At 45.4% G+C, this 21,598-nt stretch overlaps 2 protein-coding genes across 13 annotated transcripts in view; both read left to right on the top strand.

The window, feature by feature from the left end:
* FBLN5 (fibulin 5) overlaps positions 1 to 7,306 on the top strand; it is an 83,132-nt gene extending 75,826 nt beyond the window's left edge. For 6 of the 10 annotated variants that reach the window (XM_054448710.2, XM_063652008.1, XM_054448709.2 and 3 more), the window contains exon 11: positions 5,023 to 5,995. In XM_054448710.2, the coding sequence (XP_054304685.1) occupies positions 5,023 to 5,184 (162 nt within the window). In that variant the 3' untranslated portion in view covers positions 5,185 to 5,995. Of the gene's footprint in view, positions 1 to 1,745; positions 1,925 to 5,022; positions 5,996 to 7,053 lie in introns of those variants that run through there. The other 4 variants (XM_063652011.1, XM_063652009.1, XM_063652007.1 and 1 more) reach the window with 2 other exon arrangements.
* A 556-nt stretch (positions 7,307 to 7,862) lies between these two features.
* The window catches only part of TC2N (tandem C2 domains, nuclear), an 88,398-nt gene continuing 74,662 nt past the window's right edge, over positions 7,863 to 21,598 (top strand). The window contains exon 1 of one of the 3 annotated variants that reach the window (XM_063652015.1): positions 7,863 to 8,143. The gene's annotated coding sequence lies outside the window, so the exon portion shown is untranslated. The remainder of the gene's footprint in view (positions 8,144 to 21,598) is intronic. The other 2 variants (XM_054448698.2, XM_054448703.2) reach the window with 2 other exon arrangements.

Below are 21,598 nucleotides of genomic sequence, written 5' to 3'. Positions count from 1 at the left end.
GTCTCATACAGATGTTCCGTGGTGGTAGTGAGGTGGAGGGTGTCACTGCATCCTGGCAGCAGACCTTACACAAGGGCCTTTCAGGATGTCAACATCAGCTCCTTGCATTCCCCGTTCCTGACTATGATGTGGGGCAGCTCAGGGCTCACATCTCCAGACTTCTCCTGGAGAGTCTGGTACCACTTTCTGCATCCTTGAACTTCAGGGGCCTGCATCTCTGAACAGTGTTTTTTGTTTTTTTTTTTTTTTTTTTTAACCCTCTTGATTGAGATGGAGGCTGGTAAGTGTGTTTAATAAAATATATGTAGAGTTGGGCACAGGGGCTCATACCTGTAATCCCAGCTACTCTGGAGGCTGAAGTGGGAGGATCGCTGGAGCCCAGGAGTTCAAGTCCAGCCTGGGCAACATAGTGAGACCCTGTCTCTACAAAAAAAGATTAAAAAATTAGCCAGGTGTGGTGGCATGACCTGTAACCACAGCTACTCTGGAGGCTGAGATGAGAAGATAACTTGAGTCTAGGAGTTCAAGGCTGCAGTGAGCTATGATTGCACCACTGCACTCCAGCCTAGGGGGCAGAGCGAGACCCTGTCTCTAAGAACAAAAACAAACAAACAAAAAAGTATGTATGTAGGCTGGAGGGGGTGACAGAATGAGGGAAACATCTGGCTTTGGATCACAGCTTTGTAAGTCCTGTATAACCCCAATAACCCCACACATAGCATCAGCAGCAAGCCGTGTATAGTGCCTGTATGTGCCGGACACTATTCTCAGTGCTTTCCATACAGCAACCCTTTAATCTTCACAAGAATCCTATGATATAGGATGGTTTTATCATCCAGATTTTACAGATGAGAGCACTGAGGCACAGAGCGAAGCAACCTGCCCGACTAGTCTCACAACTAATAAGCACCGGGGCAGGATTTGAACCTAAGCAGCCTGGCACCAAAAATCTGTGCTGTTAATACTTTTCTTTAGAATGGGGAGGTATGCTTTACCTACTCTTCCAGCTTTGGGGTCTCAGATGAAATGTAGCTCACAAGAAAAGTCTAACATCCAGTTACAATAGAAAGTATTCAGTAAATAGCAGTTATGATTATATAGATACTGTTGTGGCCACTGCTACTGTTGCAAGGAAGCTGTCAGCTGCTGGGCCATGGAGAGCTTGGGAATGCTACCCAGGGGACTGGAGCATCGTGTGGGAGGTGGGGCTGGATGGCCATCCAGGCTTTCACACCCTGAGATTCATTGATTTGATTATAACCACATGGGAGGAGCTTCATCTCACCCCGCAGGCAAACCACACACACTCGCGTGCACGCACGCACACACTTATGCCCACATGCGTACATGTACACACACACAAGCCCATTCATAAGCCTTATTGGCTGGCTGTCTCTCACTGAGCCCTAGAAAGAGGGCCGATGATTGGCTTTGGCCAGGTGGCTTGGGGGTCATAATTAGGGCCAGAAGAAGGAGCAAGGTCATGGGGTTCAGACTGCGCCAAAGTGTACTTACTCCATGACACACGTGGATCAAGTGGCAGGGCCCATGGAAGCTGGCCTGCTACAGCATGGCTGCTTGCCACAGGTCAGACCATGTCATCCCACAAGTTGATTAGAACAAACCTGAGTGTGTGTGGGATCAGGGCCAAGAAGACATACGGCTGGTGGGCTGTTGGCAGCCGACTCTCAGCGTGGTCAAGTCCACTGGCGTTCCGTCATTCGTGTGCATTCTTCTGTCACCAGCGTGCATTCAGCACCATTGCATATGAGGCTTCAGGTCAGGCACTGAGCATTGAGAAACAAACAGGATGTGGTCTCTGCCCTGGAGGAACCCACACACACCTTAGCGGAGAGGGGGAAAACAACCTAGCAAACACAACTCAAAGTGGCGAATCTCAAGTCAAGTCAAGACCCATGGGATGGTGAGTAAATGGAGAGGTACAGAGACCTTATCAGAGAGTGTAGTGGTTAGAAGCATGATTTTTGGAGCCATAAAGTCTAGTACCATGCAGTAGTTTTGTGGCCTTATGTAGTATCCCTAACCTACTCACAGCATAGGGTTATGAGGATTAATTAAGAGGTGTAGGAAAGGTTGTAGCCAGGTGCCTGGCATCATAACCACCACCGTCATCACTGTCGCCACCATCCTCCTCCTCCTCCTCATCTTTTCACACCACCAAGGCTACTAATGCCCACGGGCTCTCAGGGGTTTGTTTCATTAATGCCCTGGCTCTGCCCTAAAAGCCAAATGTGGAGGTGGCTGTCCTCAGCTCTTGTGGCAGGTACTTGAGCTCTTCCAGGTGCTTGTGGGTAGGGTGGACCCAGGTGGAGGCTGGACTCACCAGTAATCTACAGTTACTTCCAAATGGGAGAGTCTAGGATTTCAAATGGGATAGTTGAGGATTCTTCTGTACTCAGGAGACATTTACCAAGAGAGCCCAAAGGAACAACTTGGAAGTTTGCACTTGCCCCCTTCTCCCTTCCAGACCTTGGGCTCTGCAGATCTCCCTCCGGAGGGCTGCCCCCAGCTCGGGATTCTCAACTCTTGGTCTTTGTTCACGCAGTGAAAGCTGGTGAGATATTTGTATATGTAAAGGCTGCAGGCCTTTCCTTGTGCGGCTTTACCCTCTGAAGTCCTGGCCCAGGGCTCAGGTTTCATAAGGGCTGACAAGGAAGTCCAAGAGATCTTCTGCATGAGGAGGTGCCAATAACGTGGATGCTGACGGGAACAGGAGGAACCAGTGCCAAGAGGAAACCGTGTGGCTGTCAGGCTGCCGATAGCCTCATGGATAGGGGAGGTCCCAGTGCCTGGCCTGCACCTGTCTGCCAGCCCCACCCTTGTCTTACCTGTGGTAGCTCTTGGGGATGTTCAGAGCTTTATGGGGTGCCTTCCCTTTATGGAGACAGATAAAACATCTAGTGTAGCTTTAAACTAGCTAGGTTCCTTTATTTTGCAGAGACTGTTGCTTTCAGCTTCTGGGCACAGGGCTGGGCTCTGCAGTGTATGGGAAGTAATTGTCCAGCCCATCCCTTTTCTTCCTCATGCTGTTCCCTCTACCAGTGCCAGTATCTGTCCCTTGCACTGACTGCGAGCATCTCTCATTAGGTCGGTGCTAGGAAGAAGTGAAACACACATCAGCCTCTTCTGATATCTGCTGTGCAGTGAAAAAAGCCTGGGGCTTGGGGTCAGAAATACCCGAATGGAAGCCCTTGGCTCTGCCCAAGACTAGCTGGGTAACCCTAAGCAATTATTTAACCTCATGGGACCTCAGTTTGCTTACTTATAAAACGGGGAAGTAATGAGTCATACCTTTCATACAGCACTTAGACAAGGATAGCCAGGGCCCCCCCACCTGGGTTCTGTGCTTTTAGATCAATATTTCTCAATAATTAATGTGCACACAAAGCCCTGGGGATTGTGTTAAGCTACAGATTCTGGCTCAGTAGATCCTAGCCCTGAGATTCTGCATTTATAAGAAGCTCCCTGGTGATGCCCATGCTGCTGGTCCAGGGACCACACATTGAGTGGCAAGGCCTTTCAGGTTTTTATGAAAAAAATTTTTTTTTTTTTAGTTGGAGTCTCACTGTCATCCAGGGTGGAGTGTAGTGGTGCAATCTCTACTCACTGCAACCTCTGCCCCCCAGGTTCAAGCAATTCTTGTGCCTCAGCCTCCCAAGTAGCTGGGATTACAGGCACCTGCCAACACGCTAATTTTTCTAGTTTTAGTAGAGACGGGGTTTCACCATATTGGCCAGGCTGGTCTCAAACTCCTGGCTTCAAGTGATCCGCCCACCTCAGCCTCCCAAATGCTGAGATTACAGTTGTGAGCCACGTGCCCGGCCATTTTATGAGGATTAAATAAGCAGATGTACATAAACATGGTTAGGAGAGTGCCTCACACATGATGGGTGCTCAGTTGATGTCATTCCTCTCTGCCTTCCTCCTTGAAAGTTTTAGAAAAAGACTCAGTGGAGGAGAGATTTCACGTGAAATTATTAGGACCACAGTGATCAGGTTACAGAATGGTGAAGCTGGAGATGACTCTAGGGTGTCTAGAGGGGGGTTCTTAAATTCCACCTTGCCCAGGCATCACCTAAAAATATACTGACATAGGAAATCTTGGAATGGGCCCCTGGAATTGTTAGTTTCAAAAAAAAGTTCCAGTAGCTTTTGATGCCATTTTTTTTTAAATTACTGATCTGGTCCAAACTCTCATTTTATTGTTCCTCAAAAATGTTTTTTAAAACTTGTATTCCACTTTCAAGGGTACATGTGCATGTTGGTCGTATAGATAAATTACTGTGTCATAGGAGTTTGGTGTACGTATTATGTCATCACCCAGGTAATAAGCATAGTACCCAGTAGGTAGTTTTGCGATCCCCTCCCTCCTCCTGCCTCCACCCTGAAGCAGGCCCTGGTGCCTGTTGTTCCCTTCTTTGTGTCCATGTGTACTCAATGCCAAACCCTCATTTGAGAGATGAGCCCCAGAGAGGTGAAGTGACAGCCCTAAGCCATGTAGAAGTTTCAATCAATGATTCGTTCATCATTCAATATATATTTTCTGAACACCTTCTGTGTTCAAGGCACCATGCTGGGTTCTAGGGGGACTCAGTGGTGAAAAGCCTGACCCCAGTACCTGTTCTTACAGAACTCATAGCCTAGTGGGGGCCTAGATATCAGACATGGATCAGGTAGACAGTGTGGACAGTCACGCATGGTCATAAATGCTTTCCAACCTGTATAAAGTAGAGGCTGCAGCAGCAGAGGTCGCAGGGGGATCTGACTTAGATTGGGGAATCAGAGAAGGCTCCTCTTAGGAAGTGACCTTTCAGATGAGACCTGAAGGGTTTGCAGAAAAGAGCCAGGTGGAGAGTGGGCAAAGCCAGGGAAAGAGCATGGCACAGTTGAGGCACCGAGGGGGTGCCAGTTTGACTGACGGAGGCAAGGGAGCGCCCAGGTGGGGCTGCAGGGCCACCATGCAGGCCTTTTCTCACTGGTGTCCCCCGGTTCTGTCCATAGCAAACGGGCCCCATCAGTGCCACCCTGGTGATGACACGCCCCATCAAAGGGCCCCGGGAAATCCAGCTTGACTTGGAAATGATCACTGTCAACACTGTCATCAACTTCAGAGGCAGCTCCGTGATCCGACTGCGGATATATGTGTCGCAGTACCCATTCTGAGCCTCGGGCTGGAGCCTCCGACGCTGCCTCCCATTGGCACCAAGGGACAGGAGAAGAGAGGAAATAACAGAGAATGAGAGCGACACAGACGTTAGGCATTTCCTGCTGAACGTTTCCCCGAAGAGTCAGCCCCGACTTCCTGACTCTCACCTGTACTATTGCAGACCTGTCACCCTGCAGGACATGCCACCCCCAGTTCCTATGACGCAGTTATCAAAAAGTATTATCATTGCTCCCCTGATATAAGATTGTTGGTGAATTTTCAAGGCCTTCAGTTTATTTCCACTATTTTCAAAGAAAATAGATTAGGTTTGCAGGGGTCTGAGTCTATGTTCAAAGACTGTGAACAGCTTGCTGTCACCTCTTCACCTCTTCCACTCCTTCTCTCACTGTGTTACTGCTTTGCAAAGACCCAGGAGCTGGCGGGGAAAGCTGGGAGTAGCTAGTTTGCTTTTTGCGTACACAGAGAAGGCTATGTAAACAAACCACAGCAGGATCGAAGGGTTTTTAGACAATGTGTTTCAAAACCATGCCTGGTATTTTCAACCATAAAAGAAGTTTCAGTTGTCCTTAAATTTGTATAACGGTTTAATCCTGTCTTGTTCATTTTGAGTATTTTTTAAAAATATGTCGTAGAATTCCTTCAAAAGGCCTTCAGACACATGCTATGTTCTGTCTTCCCAAACCCAGTCTCCTCTCCATTTTAGCCCAATGTTTTCTTTGAGGACCTCTTAATCTTGCTTTCTTTAGAATTTTTACCCAATTGGATTGGAAGGCAGAGGTCTCCAAACTGATTAAATATTTGAAGAGAGCTTGTGTTTGGTTCATTTTGACATCATAGACGAGTCAGCCTTTGGGGTTCTAGTTCTGTGTAAACCTGCTTATTGTGCGCTTGCTTAGAAAGCTCTCCAGAGAGCTAGGGCATTATCTATGACTCTGGAAATTGATGGGAGGGGGGCGGTGGGGCAGAGAAATAGGGGTGGTGGGGAAGTTAGGGGGAGGCATCATCCCTGAGTCTTGTTTCATCTGATTAGAAAACAACCAACAATCCTTCTCTTATGTAGATTATTTCCGGTGCTCCTGCAGAACAGGAATGTATTCAAGTTACTTTAAACCAGTGGCCCTCAACCCTGGCTGCATAGACGGATAACCATTAGAACTTTGGAGGAAAGACTGATTCGCCAGGACATGCCCCCAGACACTCTGATGTCTTTGGGCTTAGGTAGGGCCCGGCCATCAGGATTTTTGAAAACTTGACTACATAGCCAGAGTTGAGAATGTATTGTTATAAACCCCAGAAAGAGAGGTGGACAGATGGGGCTGGAGCCCTAGCTGCCTTGCCCTCAATGTCTTTTCTGCTCATTGTAGGATTCATTATTCTTTTCCTGGTCAGGGCCTCTGGATATCCTTCAAGTCTTAGAACCCTGCGCAGGGGCCAAGAGAGTCAACATTGCAAGTCACAGGAGAACAGGTTGGGATGGCTGTCTTTATGTCCCATCCCAGGAATCAACCCAAGGCTTCAGGAAAAAAGTACACTCCCTGATAGCCGAGGTGGAGTCTACAGATCCATCTGAGGGTGCTCCCGTCCTACCTGTTGGTGAGGTATTCATGAAGGACCTACACAGTGCCTATCAAGAGTTGTGCCCTGGACCCCTAGTCTTAGTAGGCATTCCACAGATCCTTATGATATGGACAGGAGACAGGGAAATACTGGGTAGAAGAGGGTGGTTCCCCGGCAAAGGCCCCACCCTCAAGCCTGGATACCCATGGCCCTAAATGAGGACAAACATTCCTGTTTTCATCCCTAAAAAGTTGCCTTTTGGCCTGCCATGTCCCCTATCCTTTACCCATATAAACCCTGAACCCCAGGCTCCAGGCTCCAGAAGCAGACGGGGAGACAAGAAGATGAGCAGACATGAATGGCAGAACAGTACGGCAAAGAAGGAGAGAAGAGAAGGAACATTGGGAGGAATTCGACTGGAGACAATCTGAAAACTGGCCACTGAATGGCCAAACTCCAGGGGAAGATCATCTTCCCACTCCATCCCCTGTCCAGCTCCCCATCCATACTACTTAGAGCCACCTCCACCATTCAATAAAACCCCTGCATTCATCCTGCAAATCCATGTGTGACCTGATTCTTCCAGGATGCTGGACAAGAGCTCGGGATACAGGAAACTGTCACACTGGCCTTCTGCCCTGGCAAAAAGGGAGAGGGCCCACTAAGCTGGTTAATGCTTAAGCTGTCCACGGATGGCAAGGCTGAAAGATTGCACTGTTTCAGTGCCTACTTGGGCTTTGGAAGTCACAGACACTGACCCCTGGATGCTGTCATGGGGCTGGGGCCCCAAAGTGCTCACCCTGGTTCCTGCACCTGCCTGTCTGTGTGCTCCCCTTCCCATAAGTGGTTTTAGCTTGGGGTGGCTGAACAGAGAGCCACACACCTGTTGCACATCCTGTGAGGGGGCCAGGGAATTCTCCTGTTCCACTTAGTAGTATCTTAGGCCTTCAGTGGAAGGAAACAGCATGTTCCACTCCCTGCAGCATCCAAGAAGCTGCAAGTCCTCCCTCCTCACCCCAAGAGCATTTCTCACACCCACACCACACACCTCACTTTGCTGTTGGCTGTGGTTATTTTTTTCTGTAACTAAGCACATCTAAACCATGCCTAGTTGTGGTTCTTCAGTCAGGGTCAAGTGGTGTTAGCAATCACATCAGCAACAAATGGCTCAGGATGCTCTGGTTTCAAAGCTTATAAAACAGAGGGTGATTGCCTTAGGACTCACTCAGCTCGGCTCCGAAGAGCAAAGGCCAGAAGGCAGCAGTGAGCCTGGGTCCCTGCTGTGTGGGGAGACTCAGGGGCTGGAAAGAAGTGTGGAATCAGAAACGCTGAAGGTTTATGTGAGCTTTGCACCGAGCACCTCTGAACCACTGCCTCTGGGCTCAACAGAACACAGGGGTAAGTTTCTATGAACTTCTCAAAAAGAAGGCTGGGAAGCTTTCTGTCTTGATGATTTGAGGACCCACTGGTTTCAGAGGTGCCACATTTGGAACCAGATCCGAGTCTCTAAGGTTTGTGTTTTATTTGTTCATGTCAAAATGTGGCTTCCTGCTTCTAAGAAAAGAAACACAGAGAGGCTCATAAAAGCAGCCTCCAAGGGCTTCTTGGACCTCAGATTGCTCTTCCAAAACATGGTCTGATGAGTTCAGTGTAAATGCATCAGAGGCATGTGGGATCCATTTACCTTAAAATACACTTGGGCCTAAAAATTAAGAGAAAAACAGTCCAGGGCAAAGTGTATACTGCAAAGTCAAGCTCCAAACATTTGGGAAACAGTTCTAGAGGCTGCTGGAACCCCAAATGCTACTTGCTTTACCTACCCCTTGGGAATCATCAAATGTTATTTTTTGTACAAGACTGGGGATGAGCCTGCTCTCTGATCCCAGTGCTGTGCTCTGCTGTGCAGTTCCAACGGGGCAGGCTGTTTCCTGGACCCTGAGATCTCCAGGCTCCCGGTGCCTATTCCTTGTCAGCTTTGCCCCATCCAGGAGCTGGGCTGAGGGCTTGTCAAGTGACTCCTGCTTTGTACCACTGCATCAGGTCCTGAAGAATGAAGGGTACCAAGGTGGAAGGAGTGCAGGATTAAGAGCAGGGACGCCTGCAAAAGCTCTCGTGTTACCACCTCATCTTCCAACTTTTATATGGGTGAAAACATTCATTCAATAGCTTCTAATTCTGAAGTTTTGTGATTCCTTGAAATGTACTTTGGGGATGACAGCCAGCATTTCCATTTCGCTGCAATTTCAGAGTTTTGCAGTGGTTTGCCAATCATAACACTTTCTAATTGGCACAAAATCCACCTACCTGTTGCCTCTCAGTCTTGGGTAACATACTTCAGACACTCTCTTAGGTAAGTCTTGGCCCTCGGAGTGTTATTTGCCCAGATGGTAAAAACATTTAAGTAGGTCTGATTATTTCATTTTCAGTGGTTTCAACGCATTTTTGTGGCCTGGGTGTTTACTGTAATGTGCCCAAGTCGTTCATTCTGAGCCAACAGGGTCACCCACAGAGAGAAGACTTGACAAAGGAGCTCTTCTCTACTCCCCTCTTGCCAGATGAAATATTGTTTGTAAAAGGTCTTTGTCTTGAGAGGATCACATACTTTGGTTAAGAATCCACTTTGGTTAAGCTGGTTGCTGGATTCAGAGGCATGAACAGGATAGACAGTCCACCGATGACTTTATAATAACACCTTTTTAATAACACCTTTAATAACTTTTTAATAAATTTAAAAAGTTATTAAAACTTTATAAAAAGTTAATTTAAAACTTTAATAACTTTTTAATAACATCTTTAGCCAAGGGTTTATGCAGCATACACGACAAAACTGGAATATAATGTGGTAGGTGCAGTAGCAGGGTCAGCAAAATTATTTTAGTTAGATTTTAAAAATTATTAAGACATCTATTTTATACAAGAAAAATTCTTATGAAAATTTATAGACATGTGTTTGAAATTTAGAATAAGTTGCCTCTGCTTAGAATTATTAAATATTTTGAAAGGAAACACTAATAAATGCTAGATAAACTTTTTCTTTCTTTTTGATACAATTTGTGTTTACTTTAAATGCAATATTTTCTTATCTGAAAAAAAAAGTGAGCACTTAGCAAATCTCTTCATTATTTTGGAATTGGCCAATGCTCATAAACTACAAACAAATATACAGATTGTTCCTTGTGCTGATATTTTTGTTTTCAAATTTCTTAGTCCTGTTACTTAACAAATGGCTGATGTCTTTGTTGGAATCCCTGAACATAGCTAAAAGATATTTTTTTGTTGTTTTTTTTTTTTAAATAACCAAGAGGCTCCAAGACAAAGGAGTGCACAGAGGCAAAATTTATCACTTTGGTAGCTTTTGCTGGGATGAAAGCCTCCAGTTAGAATGTTTGACTTACTAATGGTTCTTAATAATGAACCTTAGCCAGCAGCCATCAGAGAAATAGATCATTAAAGTGAGAAAATAGGTGTCAACACAGGAATGATCTACTGAATTGTCATTATTGGTGTTCTTTCGGAGGGGAACTGCATGTTGACAGGCAGTGACTTTTTCAGGAATTTGGAATATTCTTGAGCAATAATGTAAAGTTGAAGGCGGGGTCTGGGCACAGGGGCTCATGCCTGTAATCTGGGAGGCCGAAGTGGTCAGATCACTTGAGGCCAGGAGTTCAAGACCAGCCTGGTCGACATGGTGAAACCCATCTCTACTAAAAATACAAAAATTAGGTGGGAGTGGTGGCACACACCTGTAATCCCAGCTACTCAGAGATGAGGCAGGAGAATTGCTTGAACCCAGGAGGCAGAGGTTGCAGTGAGCTGAGATTGCACCACTGCATTTCAGCCTGGGCGACAGAGCGAGAGTCTATCTCAAAAAAAAAAAAAAAAGATGAAGGCAGGGTAAATTGTACACACATACAAATACAGTGCCATTATGATACCTGTTTATTAGGATTTGAGAAATTAATTAATATTGATTTAAGGCCACAGAGTCATTGGATCACTTGATTCTGTTTAAAAGAAGTTTTCATTTGGGTAGGATTGTTTTGGTTTCAATCTGTTCCTTTTTTCTAATTCTTCCTTTCCAACCTTCTACTCAGAATGAATTTGACATTGCAAAACTGGCTTGTATCATGATAGCTACTATGCTTTAAAATAGGGTAGGTGCTTTGGGATCTTTGGAGTTTTAATGTACGAACCATTCATAATTTATCCCTAAAGCGAGTGTGGATTGTTTTATTTGTGAATGTTCTACATCCCCTGATCTGAAAACTTACCAAAAAAGCCAACATTGAGATGAAGCAGGGACCCCTTTTAGGGGCCTCCTTCCCCCCACTCCCCAACAAGCATGGAAATAAAGCGAAATCTTGAGTTCCTGCAAGGGAACTTCCAGGCACCCAGCTAGCCCTGAGAAGTAAGGAGCAAGTTGGTAAGCAAGAAGGTAATAGTAGCTTAAAACAATAGCCAGGGAAGTTAGAGTTGCCAGATGTTTGGTTCCCTACAGAAACTAAAGGTAACATCTTAACATATATCTCTGAGTTGTTTTTCAGAAACCCAGACCCCCACCAAAGGGATCTCCTGGCAGGCAGACCTCAGATAAGGGAGAGCTGAGGACTGAATTCTGACCTCTGTTCTTTATTCTGGGTTGTTTTTTTTTTGCCAGGGTCTGGCTCTGTTGCCCAGGTTGGAGTGTAGTGGTGTAATCATAGCTTACTGCAGCCTCGACCTCCTGTCCTGCGAACCTCCCATCTCAGCCTTTCGAGTAGCTGGGACTACAGCCACGTGCCACCATGTCACGCTTTTTTTTTTTTTTTTTTTTTTTCTGTGTAAAGATGGAGTCTGGGGTCTCGCTTTTTTGCCCAGGCTGATCTTGAGCTCCTGGCGTCAAGTGATCCTTTCACCTTGGCCTCCTAAAGTGCTAGGATTACAGCTTGATCCACCATGCCCAGCCTCCATTCTTTGTTCTAAACTTTTTCCTGAAGGGCCTGGAGGAAGTCACACCCACGGGCCAGACCCCACATTCTTTTCTGCTGAACCAAGTCTTTTGACAAAGCTTCCCTTCTTTAACCAATTGCAAATCAAAAAATCTTTGAATCTACCTATGACCTTGTAAGCCCCCCACTTCAAGCTATCTCACCTTTTTAGGCCAAACCAGTGTATAACCTCCATGTATCGATTTACAATTTTGCTTGTAACTTCCGCTTTCCTGAAGTTTACCCCTGCCTTTAGAAACCCTTGCTTGTAAGCTATTGGGGAGGTCAGGTCTTAGGCGTGAGCTGCCCAATTCTCCTTGCTTGGTGTCTTGCAAATCAATCGCCTTCCTTCTCCCACTATAAAACTTTGGTGTGAACGTTTGGCCTTACTGCGCTGGGCAAGCCGACTCCAGTTTGGTTTGGTAATATCATTGAAACCAAGCTATGATATTTGTAGATACCTTAGATCTTTATGGTGATGCTGTAACCTCATAGTTTTGTTTTGTCTTATTTTGTTTTGTTCTAGTTCCACATTTAAAAAGATCTCATGGAGGTTTCTGCCCCAAGGCTGGCATTTCCACACAGCCAGTCTTTCTAAGCCAGTCTTTCCACACCAGTCTTTCTAAGAAGCAGCCCTATGGGCCAGTAACAGCTACATTTTTGTTGAGCAAAGGCACTATTAAAATCATCATCTGCATCTTTTAGTAAAACCATAGTTAGTCAGGGAGATCCTTTCAACTCAGAAGTCATACAGAGAGGTAGACTCCTTTGCTTCTGGCTTTTTTTGTTGTTGTTGTTGTTCTGTTGGAACTTTGGAATGTGTTATCTTGTTAGGGCCTTCAACACGATTAAAGAAAAGAATCCGGGACATCATTTTTCACCATAAAAGCCGGGACTTTTCATCAGTAGGTGGTGAAGAGTTCCCAGGTGTACTTCAAGAAGTTTTGGAACAATAAGGCACACCAAAAAGAAGCAGGCTGCCTCATTTGGAGTGACTGCAGGGATGGGGCAGGCCGCAGGGAGGAGAGGAAGTGGCTCCTTCCAGCAAATGCTGAGCCAAGGTGCCCTGTGCTCCTCACACTTGATCTGTAGCAGCAGGAGGCTTCCATCCTAGGAAATTGCCTCGAGGCTGCTCTTGATCTTAATTTTCACCAGATTTCCCTCAGCCCCACTCCGCTCCTTTGCTGGTTCACCAAAAACCAACAAACCTGTTGACGGCTGAGGTGAAAACCTAGAGGAAGGCAGATATGGGGCTGATTCTCTTTCTCTTCCTCTTCCTCCCCAGCTCAAACTCTGAATCCATGCTTTACTTCTTTTTCTTTTTTTTTTCTTTCTTTCTTTTTTTTTTTTTTTCTTTTTTTTTTTTTGAGGCAGAGTCTTACTCTGTCACCCAGGCTGGAGTGCAGTGGTGTGATCTTAGCTCACTGCAACCTCCATCTCCTGGGTTTAAGCGATCCTACCATCTCAGCATCCCAAGTAGCTGGGACCACAGGTGCCCGCCACCATGCCTGGCTGATTTTTTTGTATTTTTGGTACAGATGGGGTTTCACCATGTTGCCCAGGCTGGTCTCAATCTCCTGAGCTCAAGTGATCTGCCCGCCTCAGCCTCCCAAAGTGCTGGGATTACAGGTGTGAGCCACCATGCCCAGCCTATAATTTAAATTAAGACCAATTGATTAAATTAATTAAAATTACAAAATTGAGTTGCTGAGTCAGATGCAATGCATATATATACACACACACACATACATATATACATATATACATATACATATATACACATATATATACATATATATATATTTTTTTTTTCCAACGACATGGTTTCACTCTGTCACCCAGGCTGCAGTGCAGTGGCACTATATTGGCTCACTGCAACTTCCACCTTCCAGGCTCAAGCGATCCTTCTGCCTCAGCTTCCCAAGTAGCTGGGATTACAAACACCCGCCATCAGGCCTGGCTAGTAAAAATAGGATTTCACCATGTTGGCCAGTCTGGTCTCGAACTCCTAACCTCAAGTGATCCACACACCTTGGCCTCCTGGTCTCGAACTCCTGACCTCAAGTGATCCACACACCTTGGCCTCCCAAAGTGCTGAGATTACAGGCATCAGCCATCATGTCCATCTCCTGTTTACTTCTGCATAAGAGCTGGTGACCCCTTTGTTTCCCTCCACTTCCTCCTCTTGTTTCTTCCCCTGCCTCTCTTCTCTCTCTTCTTTCTTTCTTTCTCTGCACTGGCCCACCTTCCCCTCCGTCTGTTCTCCATCCCAAAGTTGGAAGGCAGTAGTCAGGGTTAGGTCCTGTCCAATGAAAGCAAAGCTGGGTCCAAGGGACAAAGTACAAAGCTTTTTATGCATTATTACTTCTTCTCCCTTAAATTCCTCTTTTCTTCTCTCCTAAGCACACAGAAGCAGTCTCTAGAACATCTCTTCCTGAGCAAAGCCATAGCTTTTTGTTGTTGTTGTTGTTACTTGCCCTCTTCCTGTTCCTGCTTTAAAAAATAAAGTATCTGTATCAACTTACATGAACATGGTACTTTCTTGTGGCTGTTCTTCCGAGGATTCATTCTCTGGGTTCTTTCTGATTTCCAGTCTCTCCACCCTAGAATCAATTTCCTTCATTCCAATACCCCTTGTCAGAGATCCAGGCTACCTCCACTCATTCCCAAACGTGGACTTCAAAACATCTTTCCAGCACTCCCTTCGTCCCACTCCATTATGGTATCCAGCGGCTTGACATGATGCTTCTGTTCTTCATGTAATCTACAGCAGAGAGGCTGGGAAAAATGGAAGTTTCTTTAAATACAGGACAGTGCAGTCTCCAGAGGCCGGAGTCTCTTTGCCAGTCACAAAGAACCCTTAATTGCTTTGTAAAATGTAGTCCAGCCCTCTTCACAGATTCGCAGATTACAGAGTTATTCATCCAAACAATTTCCACGTACTGCGTAGAGGGTTTCATGGACGGTGGCCTTGATTCAGACCAACCTGTATCTCTGCAACCCTCACTACAGACCACTTTTTCACAGTGGAGTTGCTATTTGGCTATGGCTTAAAGGATGACCCAGAATTCCTCAAGCATAGAGAGAGGGGAAGGGCACTAAGAAGACCAGTGTGGTTGGAACAGAGGATACAAGGATGTGTGTGCGTATGTCAGGAAGGGATAAAAGTTGAGGCTAGATTATTCACAAGAGTATTCACCTAGCTGAGTTTGGACTTCATATTGTGCAGGTCAGCATTTCACAGAAGACTAGCCGAAGAAGATGCTAATCAATGCTCCAAGATCAAGGAGCTCACTTGTTTAATAAGTTGGGGATTTGAATGCTGAATCCCCTTTTTAAACAGTCACAGTTGATTTTAGAAAACTGAAGGCTCTGAGAAGTCCTGCAATGAAAAGAAACCTGCTTAATTTTGTATAAAGGTTAATCCAACTTTTTTTTTTTGCAAGGAAATGATTTCCCCCGTTTCCCAGCCCCCCATAACAACAATTAACATCTCCAGGAACAATTTTCCTTGGAGTTTGGAATTGCTGCTGTCTGCTATGGGAAGCTGTGGCGAGGTTTTAATTTTGTTTTGATTTTTAATTAGGGAAGACACATCATCTTGTTTTCTACTTTGGAAATGGTGTATGGAGGGAGGGGAGATGAAAGTTAAGAAAAATAATTGCAGTTGTTCACATAAGAGATATTATTTCTAAAGTGATCTTTCTAAAGAGTAGGGCTGACTAGGTCCTTACTTAGAACCCTACTGACATTCCCTCTGCCCACAGGTTAAGATTCAAACTCTTGAATAGGATTGACAAAACCTTCCGTGATCTGGTTCCTGCCTGCTTCTCCAGTTTCAGCTCCTACCACTTTCCCCTCCTTTAGACCAAATTCTTGGAGAAACAAACACATCCCCAACAAACCGGAATGGCTTATGTACTCCCTCCAGCTGCTCCTGTCTGAACTCTTCTCATTGACTGGAATGCAGTTCTTCTCTTTGCCCAGTTGGCAAATGCCTATTCATCTTTCAACAGAGATCAGCCTCTCTAGGAACCTTCCAGAGCCATCCCTGACCTCTGTGGTTTGTGCAGCCCACCAAGCCCCCACCCCTGTGTAGAGGGAGTCACTCCTGCTGTATTACCAGTGCCCCTGTGGTGTAGTTTCCACCTGGGGTTCTAAATGCAAACTCCTGCATGATACTATTTGTGTGTTGTTCATAATGTAGACTTACAGCCTAGCACAGTGCCTGGCCCATAGTGGGTGGTCAGTGTCAGTAGGTTGAGTAGAATGTGATGATGGGAAAATGCAGAGAAGGGGAAAGCTTCAAGAGAAATGGAATGGGTGGAATCAATAGGTCTTGGTGATTGATTGGGTACGGAGGCTTAGGGAGCCAAGGGACACACTGAGGTGAGCTAAAGACCTCAGGAGGAGGAGTTTTGGTAGAGGGGAAAGGTGAATGTCATTTTAAACTTGCTTCTTTTTGTTAATTTTTATGTTTTGTTAAGGTAAGATTTACATACAGTTAAATGCATAGATCTTAATTACACAGATGGACAAATAAAACATGCTGAATTGAAGATGGCCACATTTGGGTGAAGTTATTGTGAAGATGGCCAGCAGTGTGTATCAAAGCACAGAGTCTGGTGCTAGAGACTGAGCTCTGGGCTCCTTGTGAGAAGTGACACTGGGTGCAGATGACGCGATTCCCTGCGGTGAGAAGCTCCAAATATCCCAGTATCCCGAGGTGGCTCCAGATACTGGGATATCTGGCGCTCTCTCACTAATCACTGGGATGTTTTCATCTTCGTTTGGCTGTTTTCTGCTTTTGTTTTGGCTGGGCTGGGTTTCCCTCTTGTTGTTTGGGCTATTAAAGGATTAGAAACTATGCTAGAGAGTAGAAGGGATATGGAATGGGATGGCCACAGTTAATTGGGAACATGTGTAGAGGACCCACTCTTTGATCTGCATAACCATGCTTATGAAAGCAGTTTCTTCATCCACTCAGAGGGGGTCAGTCCATCACTTCCTGAGTGAGTAACAAAGCTCCTATCCCTGGTGACTAGGGCCACCACACACAACAGATGAGGAAAGAAATTCTAAGATAAACAAAAATTACTCATAGCATAATATGAAAACTGAAACGTGCATTAACCGAGCTATCTCTGCATCCTGAAGCAGCAGAGTCATTTGCTAATGAACTCATTAGGCAAATAAATGTTCTCAGTTGGAAGTTAGCATTCATTTACCCCAAAGTATACTGCATTTAATTAAAGGTACAGAAAAAATTCTCCTGGCCAGAGGAGTTATGGTGATGTGACAGGAAGATCCTTGTCTGAAAGTCTAGACATCTTTGGTTCTTTGTCCAATTCTCTCTGCTGTGTGACCTAGGACAAGTCATCTGGCCTCTCTGAGCCTCAGATCCTTCTTTTGTAACCTGCAGAAGATGTCGATGTCAACCCTGAATCCTGTATTTACTCAACTTCTCAACAAATATTCTTGGCTGGGAGTGATGGCTCATGCCTGTAATCTCAGCACTTTGGGAGTCTGAGGCAGGTAATTGCTTGAGGCCAGGGATTTGAGACCAGCCTAGGAAATACAGTGAAACCCCATCTTTACCAAAAAAAAAAAAAAAAAAAAAAAAAGAAGAAGAAGAAAGAATCAGCCAAGCATAGTGGTGCACGCCTGTGGTCCCAGCTACTCAAGAGGTTAAAGTGGGAGGATCGCTTAAGCCCAGGAAGTTGAGGCTGCAGTGAGCCGTGATGGCACCAATGCATTCCAGCCTGGGCAACAGAGCAATACCCTACCTCAGAAAACAAACAAACAAAGAACAACAGCAACAAAAACCCAAATATTCTTCAAGCTTCTACTCTGTTCTGGGCACAGAGCTGGTTAAATATCTCTGCATGAACAATTTTTTGCTGTGGTCCCTGGCCAAACAGCTGTTACTCCCAATTCAATGCATGGCTCTGTTCTTCATGCCAAACTTGGAAAAGTGGGCTGGTACCACTCTAGTTCTTTATAGGAATTTTGTTGTGGTTCAGGCGACTGTACATCATAGTGCTGATCTGTTGCCAATAGTGGAAGGAATGCTGGGGTTGGAGTTGAATAGACCTGAATTTGGGTCTCAACCCTGCCACTTACTAGTTTACTGAGGTTCTTTGAGCCTCACTTTTCTCGTCTGTTAAATGGGGATAATAATACCTCCTTCAGTTGTTTTGAGAAATAAGATGATGTGTGTGGAGGTGCTTGGTGTTTTTCTTCCCTACTGTCTGAGCAAGCAGCAGGTGCCCCTACATCTTTCTTCATGTCAAACGTTCCAAATACCCAAGCCATTCACCCAAGCCATTCGCCCAAGCCATTCGCCCAAGCCATTCACCCAAGCCACAATTCGGTTTATAAATGGTTCCTGGGACTTGGGGGACTAAAGTGGCCCCCCTTCGGCATTCCCTCAGTGCTTTCCTGTCATTGCATTTCAGAGAGATTTGAAATCAGACCCATTTCCTGGCCACTTTCTACAAACTGGGAATGGAGTTTCTAGCAACATTTTCCCTCTGGAAATACACTATGGGTGTACCAGGGAGGTAATTTTAATTATATTTTGTTGAGAATGCTTCCAGAAAAGCATAGAATATAGTCCATGACAACTGAAAGGATCTAGAAATTCTGTCATGTGGGCCAACTGCCTTTACAATGAGGACTCTGAGGTTGGAGTGGGGGATTGACTCGCTCCAGGGAACGCTGAGAGTGAGTGGCAGATTGGCAGATGGGTCTCTTGCTTGATCTACCTCTTGGTCTAGCGCTGTTTCTCATAAACCACAGAATCCTTCCAATCCTAAGCTATTGTAACTGCTTGTATCTCAAGTGATCTGAAAACAGCTGGCTTAATCCACAGGGCTCTCCTTGCCTTTTGGTGTTGAAGGATATTTCCTAATTTAGACCACTTCTGTGACCTTTCAAGGTAAGGTAAACTCTGGTGGCACTAGGGACAGCAAAAAACACCAAGAGGCCAGGGTGTATGGCCACTCAAATGAGAGTTTAGATAGAATGAGCATCACTGGAAAAGGATGGAGAGAATCCAGAGGCCTTGGTGGAAGATGGACTGCTGCCTCTTCAGTCTAAAGGCCTGTGGTGCAGAGAGGGCTCCCATGTGGCACTCTGGGATTTGACATTAATTAGGGTCATGAACAAACAGCCACAGTATAGACAGCTCTGGGGACAGGGGAGGAAATTGTTAGTGATACCACATGAGGCCTCCCAGGCACAGCTCTCCCTCCTCCCTATCTTCCTTTTTTCTTCCCTAAACTTAACTTCTTTTTTTTTTTTTTTTTTTTTTTTTTTGAGACAAGGTCTCCCTTTGTCACCCAGGCTGGAGTGCAATGGCATGACCTCAGCTCACTGCAACTACTTCTGCTTCCCAGGTTCAAGCGATTCTTGTGCCTTGGTCTCCCGAGTAGCTGGGACTACAGGTGTGCACCACCATGCCCTTTCTGTATTTTTTAGTAAAGACAGGGTTTCACCATGTTGGCCAAGCTGGTCTCAAACTCCCGACCTCAAGTGATCTGCCTGCCTCGGCCTCCCAAAATGCTGGGATTATATGTGTGAGCCAGCACGCCTGGCCCCTAAACGTATCTTGAATACCTTTTATATGCCAGATTCTGTGTTAGAGCTTTAACCCTGACCCCAAAGAGCTGGTGCTTTTTCCTTTCCTTGTCTCTCTTCAAAAACTCATCTGTCTTTCATGCTCATCTCTCCACCTTTTGTCCTTCCTTCTGCTTCATCTTTTTTTCTCCTCTCTCATATGTCTTTGTTTTATTTGTAACCCAGAAGTCAGCTGTGGTTTCCTGGCCTTTGAGATCTGGATGATATTGCTTTGAACTTACTCCGTGCCCTGTAGAATTCCAAAGTCTTCCCACACTTCTAAAAACTCCCATAGGAAGTGGAGGGAGCTTTTATTTTCATGGTCACTTCTGACTCCAACTTCGGCACTTCCCTTGGATTCGTTTGGTTCACAGGCCATTTTTACCACTGCCACAACTCCCCTCGCCCCGCACCATCCAATCGTCCCTTGCCAGTTGGCCCTGACATGAGATTCTACCTCTTACTCGATTTCCATAAAAACAAAAATAAACAACACTGTGGTGAGTCAAGTAGTGTCCTCCTGAAAATATACATCCACGTGGAACATCAGAACGTGACCTCATTTGGAAACAGGGTCTTTGCACATGTAATTAGTCAAGTTAAGATGAGGTCATGCTGGAATAGGGTGAGCGCTAAATCCAATGACTGATGTCCTTACAAGAGGACACACAAAGACACACAGGGAAGAGGGCAGCCATGCAAAGACGGAAGCAGAGTTGGAGTTTTGAGGCTATAAGCCAAGGAACTTCAAGGATTTACATGACCAACAGAAGCTAGGAAGAGGCAGGGAAGGATTCTCCCCTAGAGCCTCTGGAGGGAGCATGGCTGACTCCTTGATTTTGGACTGCTGGCCTCCAGAACTGTGAGAGAATAAACGTCTGTTGTTTTAAGCCACTCAGTTTGTGGTACATTGTACAGCAGCCCTAGAAATTAATACATTCCGTTTGCATTTGGGTGTGTAGGCAAATTTCCTGAGGATTTAGGAGTGGGGGGTGGGACAGAAGCGAACCTGCTTTTCAGCTCTCCATCCCTGCTGTTCCACTGGTTCCCACTTCAACCACCCATCCTTCCTTTCCCCTGGTCAACTTGTTTCTTCATCTCCTCTTTCTACACAGTCCCCAAACTCCAAATTCATCCTACTCTATTATGCAGAACTCCAGCTCCCAAACTCAGCTCCCAGCCCACTGCTCAGGTCAGAACCCCTCCAGATCCTCAGCTGCACAAAAATACATTGCAAGGAATAGCAGCCTTCTCTCAGAAGGGAGAGGTGAGTTTTAAAAGCTATCCCTGTCCCTCTTTGGGGAGGACTGGCTCCTTTATTTCCTGTCCTTCAGTCTAGCAGAGGCAATGGGGTGGGCTGAGCCAGGCTTTGCTCTCCCCTACTCAGAATATTCAGGGTATAGATTATGGAAATTGAGAGGGACCTGTCCGTCTGTCAGTTAGTCTAGACTGATAAGACTGTCCCCTGTGTCTGGATGCTTCCCTGGGCGCTTCAAGGAGATACTAAAGCAATACAAGAGGTTGTCCCTCCCTAGAGGAACACTCCAAAGACAACCCTTAGTCTTTCTTCTTTAAAAAGCTTTGTTCAGTTTGTTTGGTCTTTTGCATCTTCAAATAGGAGTCTCTTATGTTTTACCCCTCTTCTCCTCCTCCTCCACCTCCTCTATCTCCTCCTCCTCCTCCCCCTCCCCTTCCTCCTCCTCCTCCTCATCTTATGTGTAGAGCTTTTAAAAGTTCTGTCACTTATTATTTTATTTTATTTCTTATCCTCGTACATTTCTAAGACCCATGGGTAAGTATTTTTCCTTCCAGTTTCTATAGGAAATAAGGAAAATCAAGCCCAGGGTAAAGTAAGTTGCCCAAGATTATCTGTGTTTAAGCCACAGAACTTGCCCTAAACTCTAGGCCAGTACCCTTCCTGCAAACCCTATGGCTTTCTTAGAGTGGTCAGAAGTCGTGCCTTTAGCCTGGAAAAACCTATTTAACTTAGATCAGCCATCTCCTGTTAGAGCTAGAGCTGAAGTTTGGTTCCACTTCAAAACCATGCTGTGTTTTAAGAGCAGACTTCTAACCTAATTTTAAATTTAAGTTTATAAATCTCTGTATTTTGACTCTGGATTCAGAAAAATATTCTTACTAGGTTACACGAATATTTTGAAACTCAGTACTTACTTTTTTTTTTTAATTCAATAAAAGTTTGCACAAACAATGCATCCCACAGGAGAAGCTTATGCCAGATCCCAGATGTTTAACACGTTTGCTTCAG

Source organism: Pongo pygmaeus, chromosome 15 (assembly GCF_028885625.2).
Source record: "Pongo pygmaeus isolate AG05252 chromosome 15, NHGRI_mPonPyg2-v2.0_pri, whole genome shotgun sequence".
NCBI lineage: Eukaryota > Metazoa > Chordata > Mammalia > Primates > Hominidae > Pongo > Pongo pygmaeus.
Note: the sequence above shows the minus strand (reverse complement) of the source record. Positions and strands in the feature narration are given on the sequence as shown.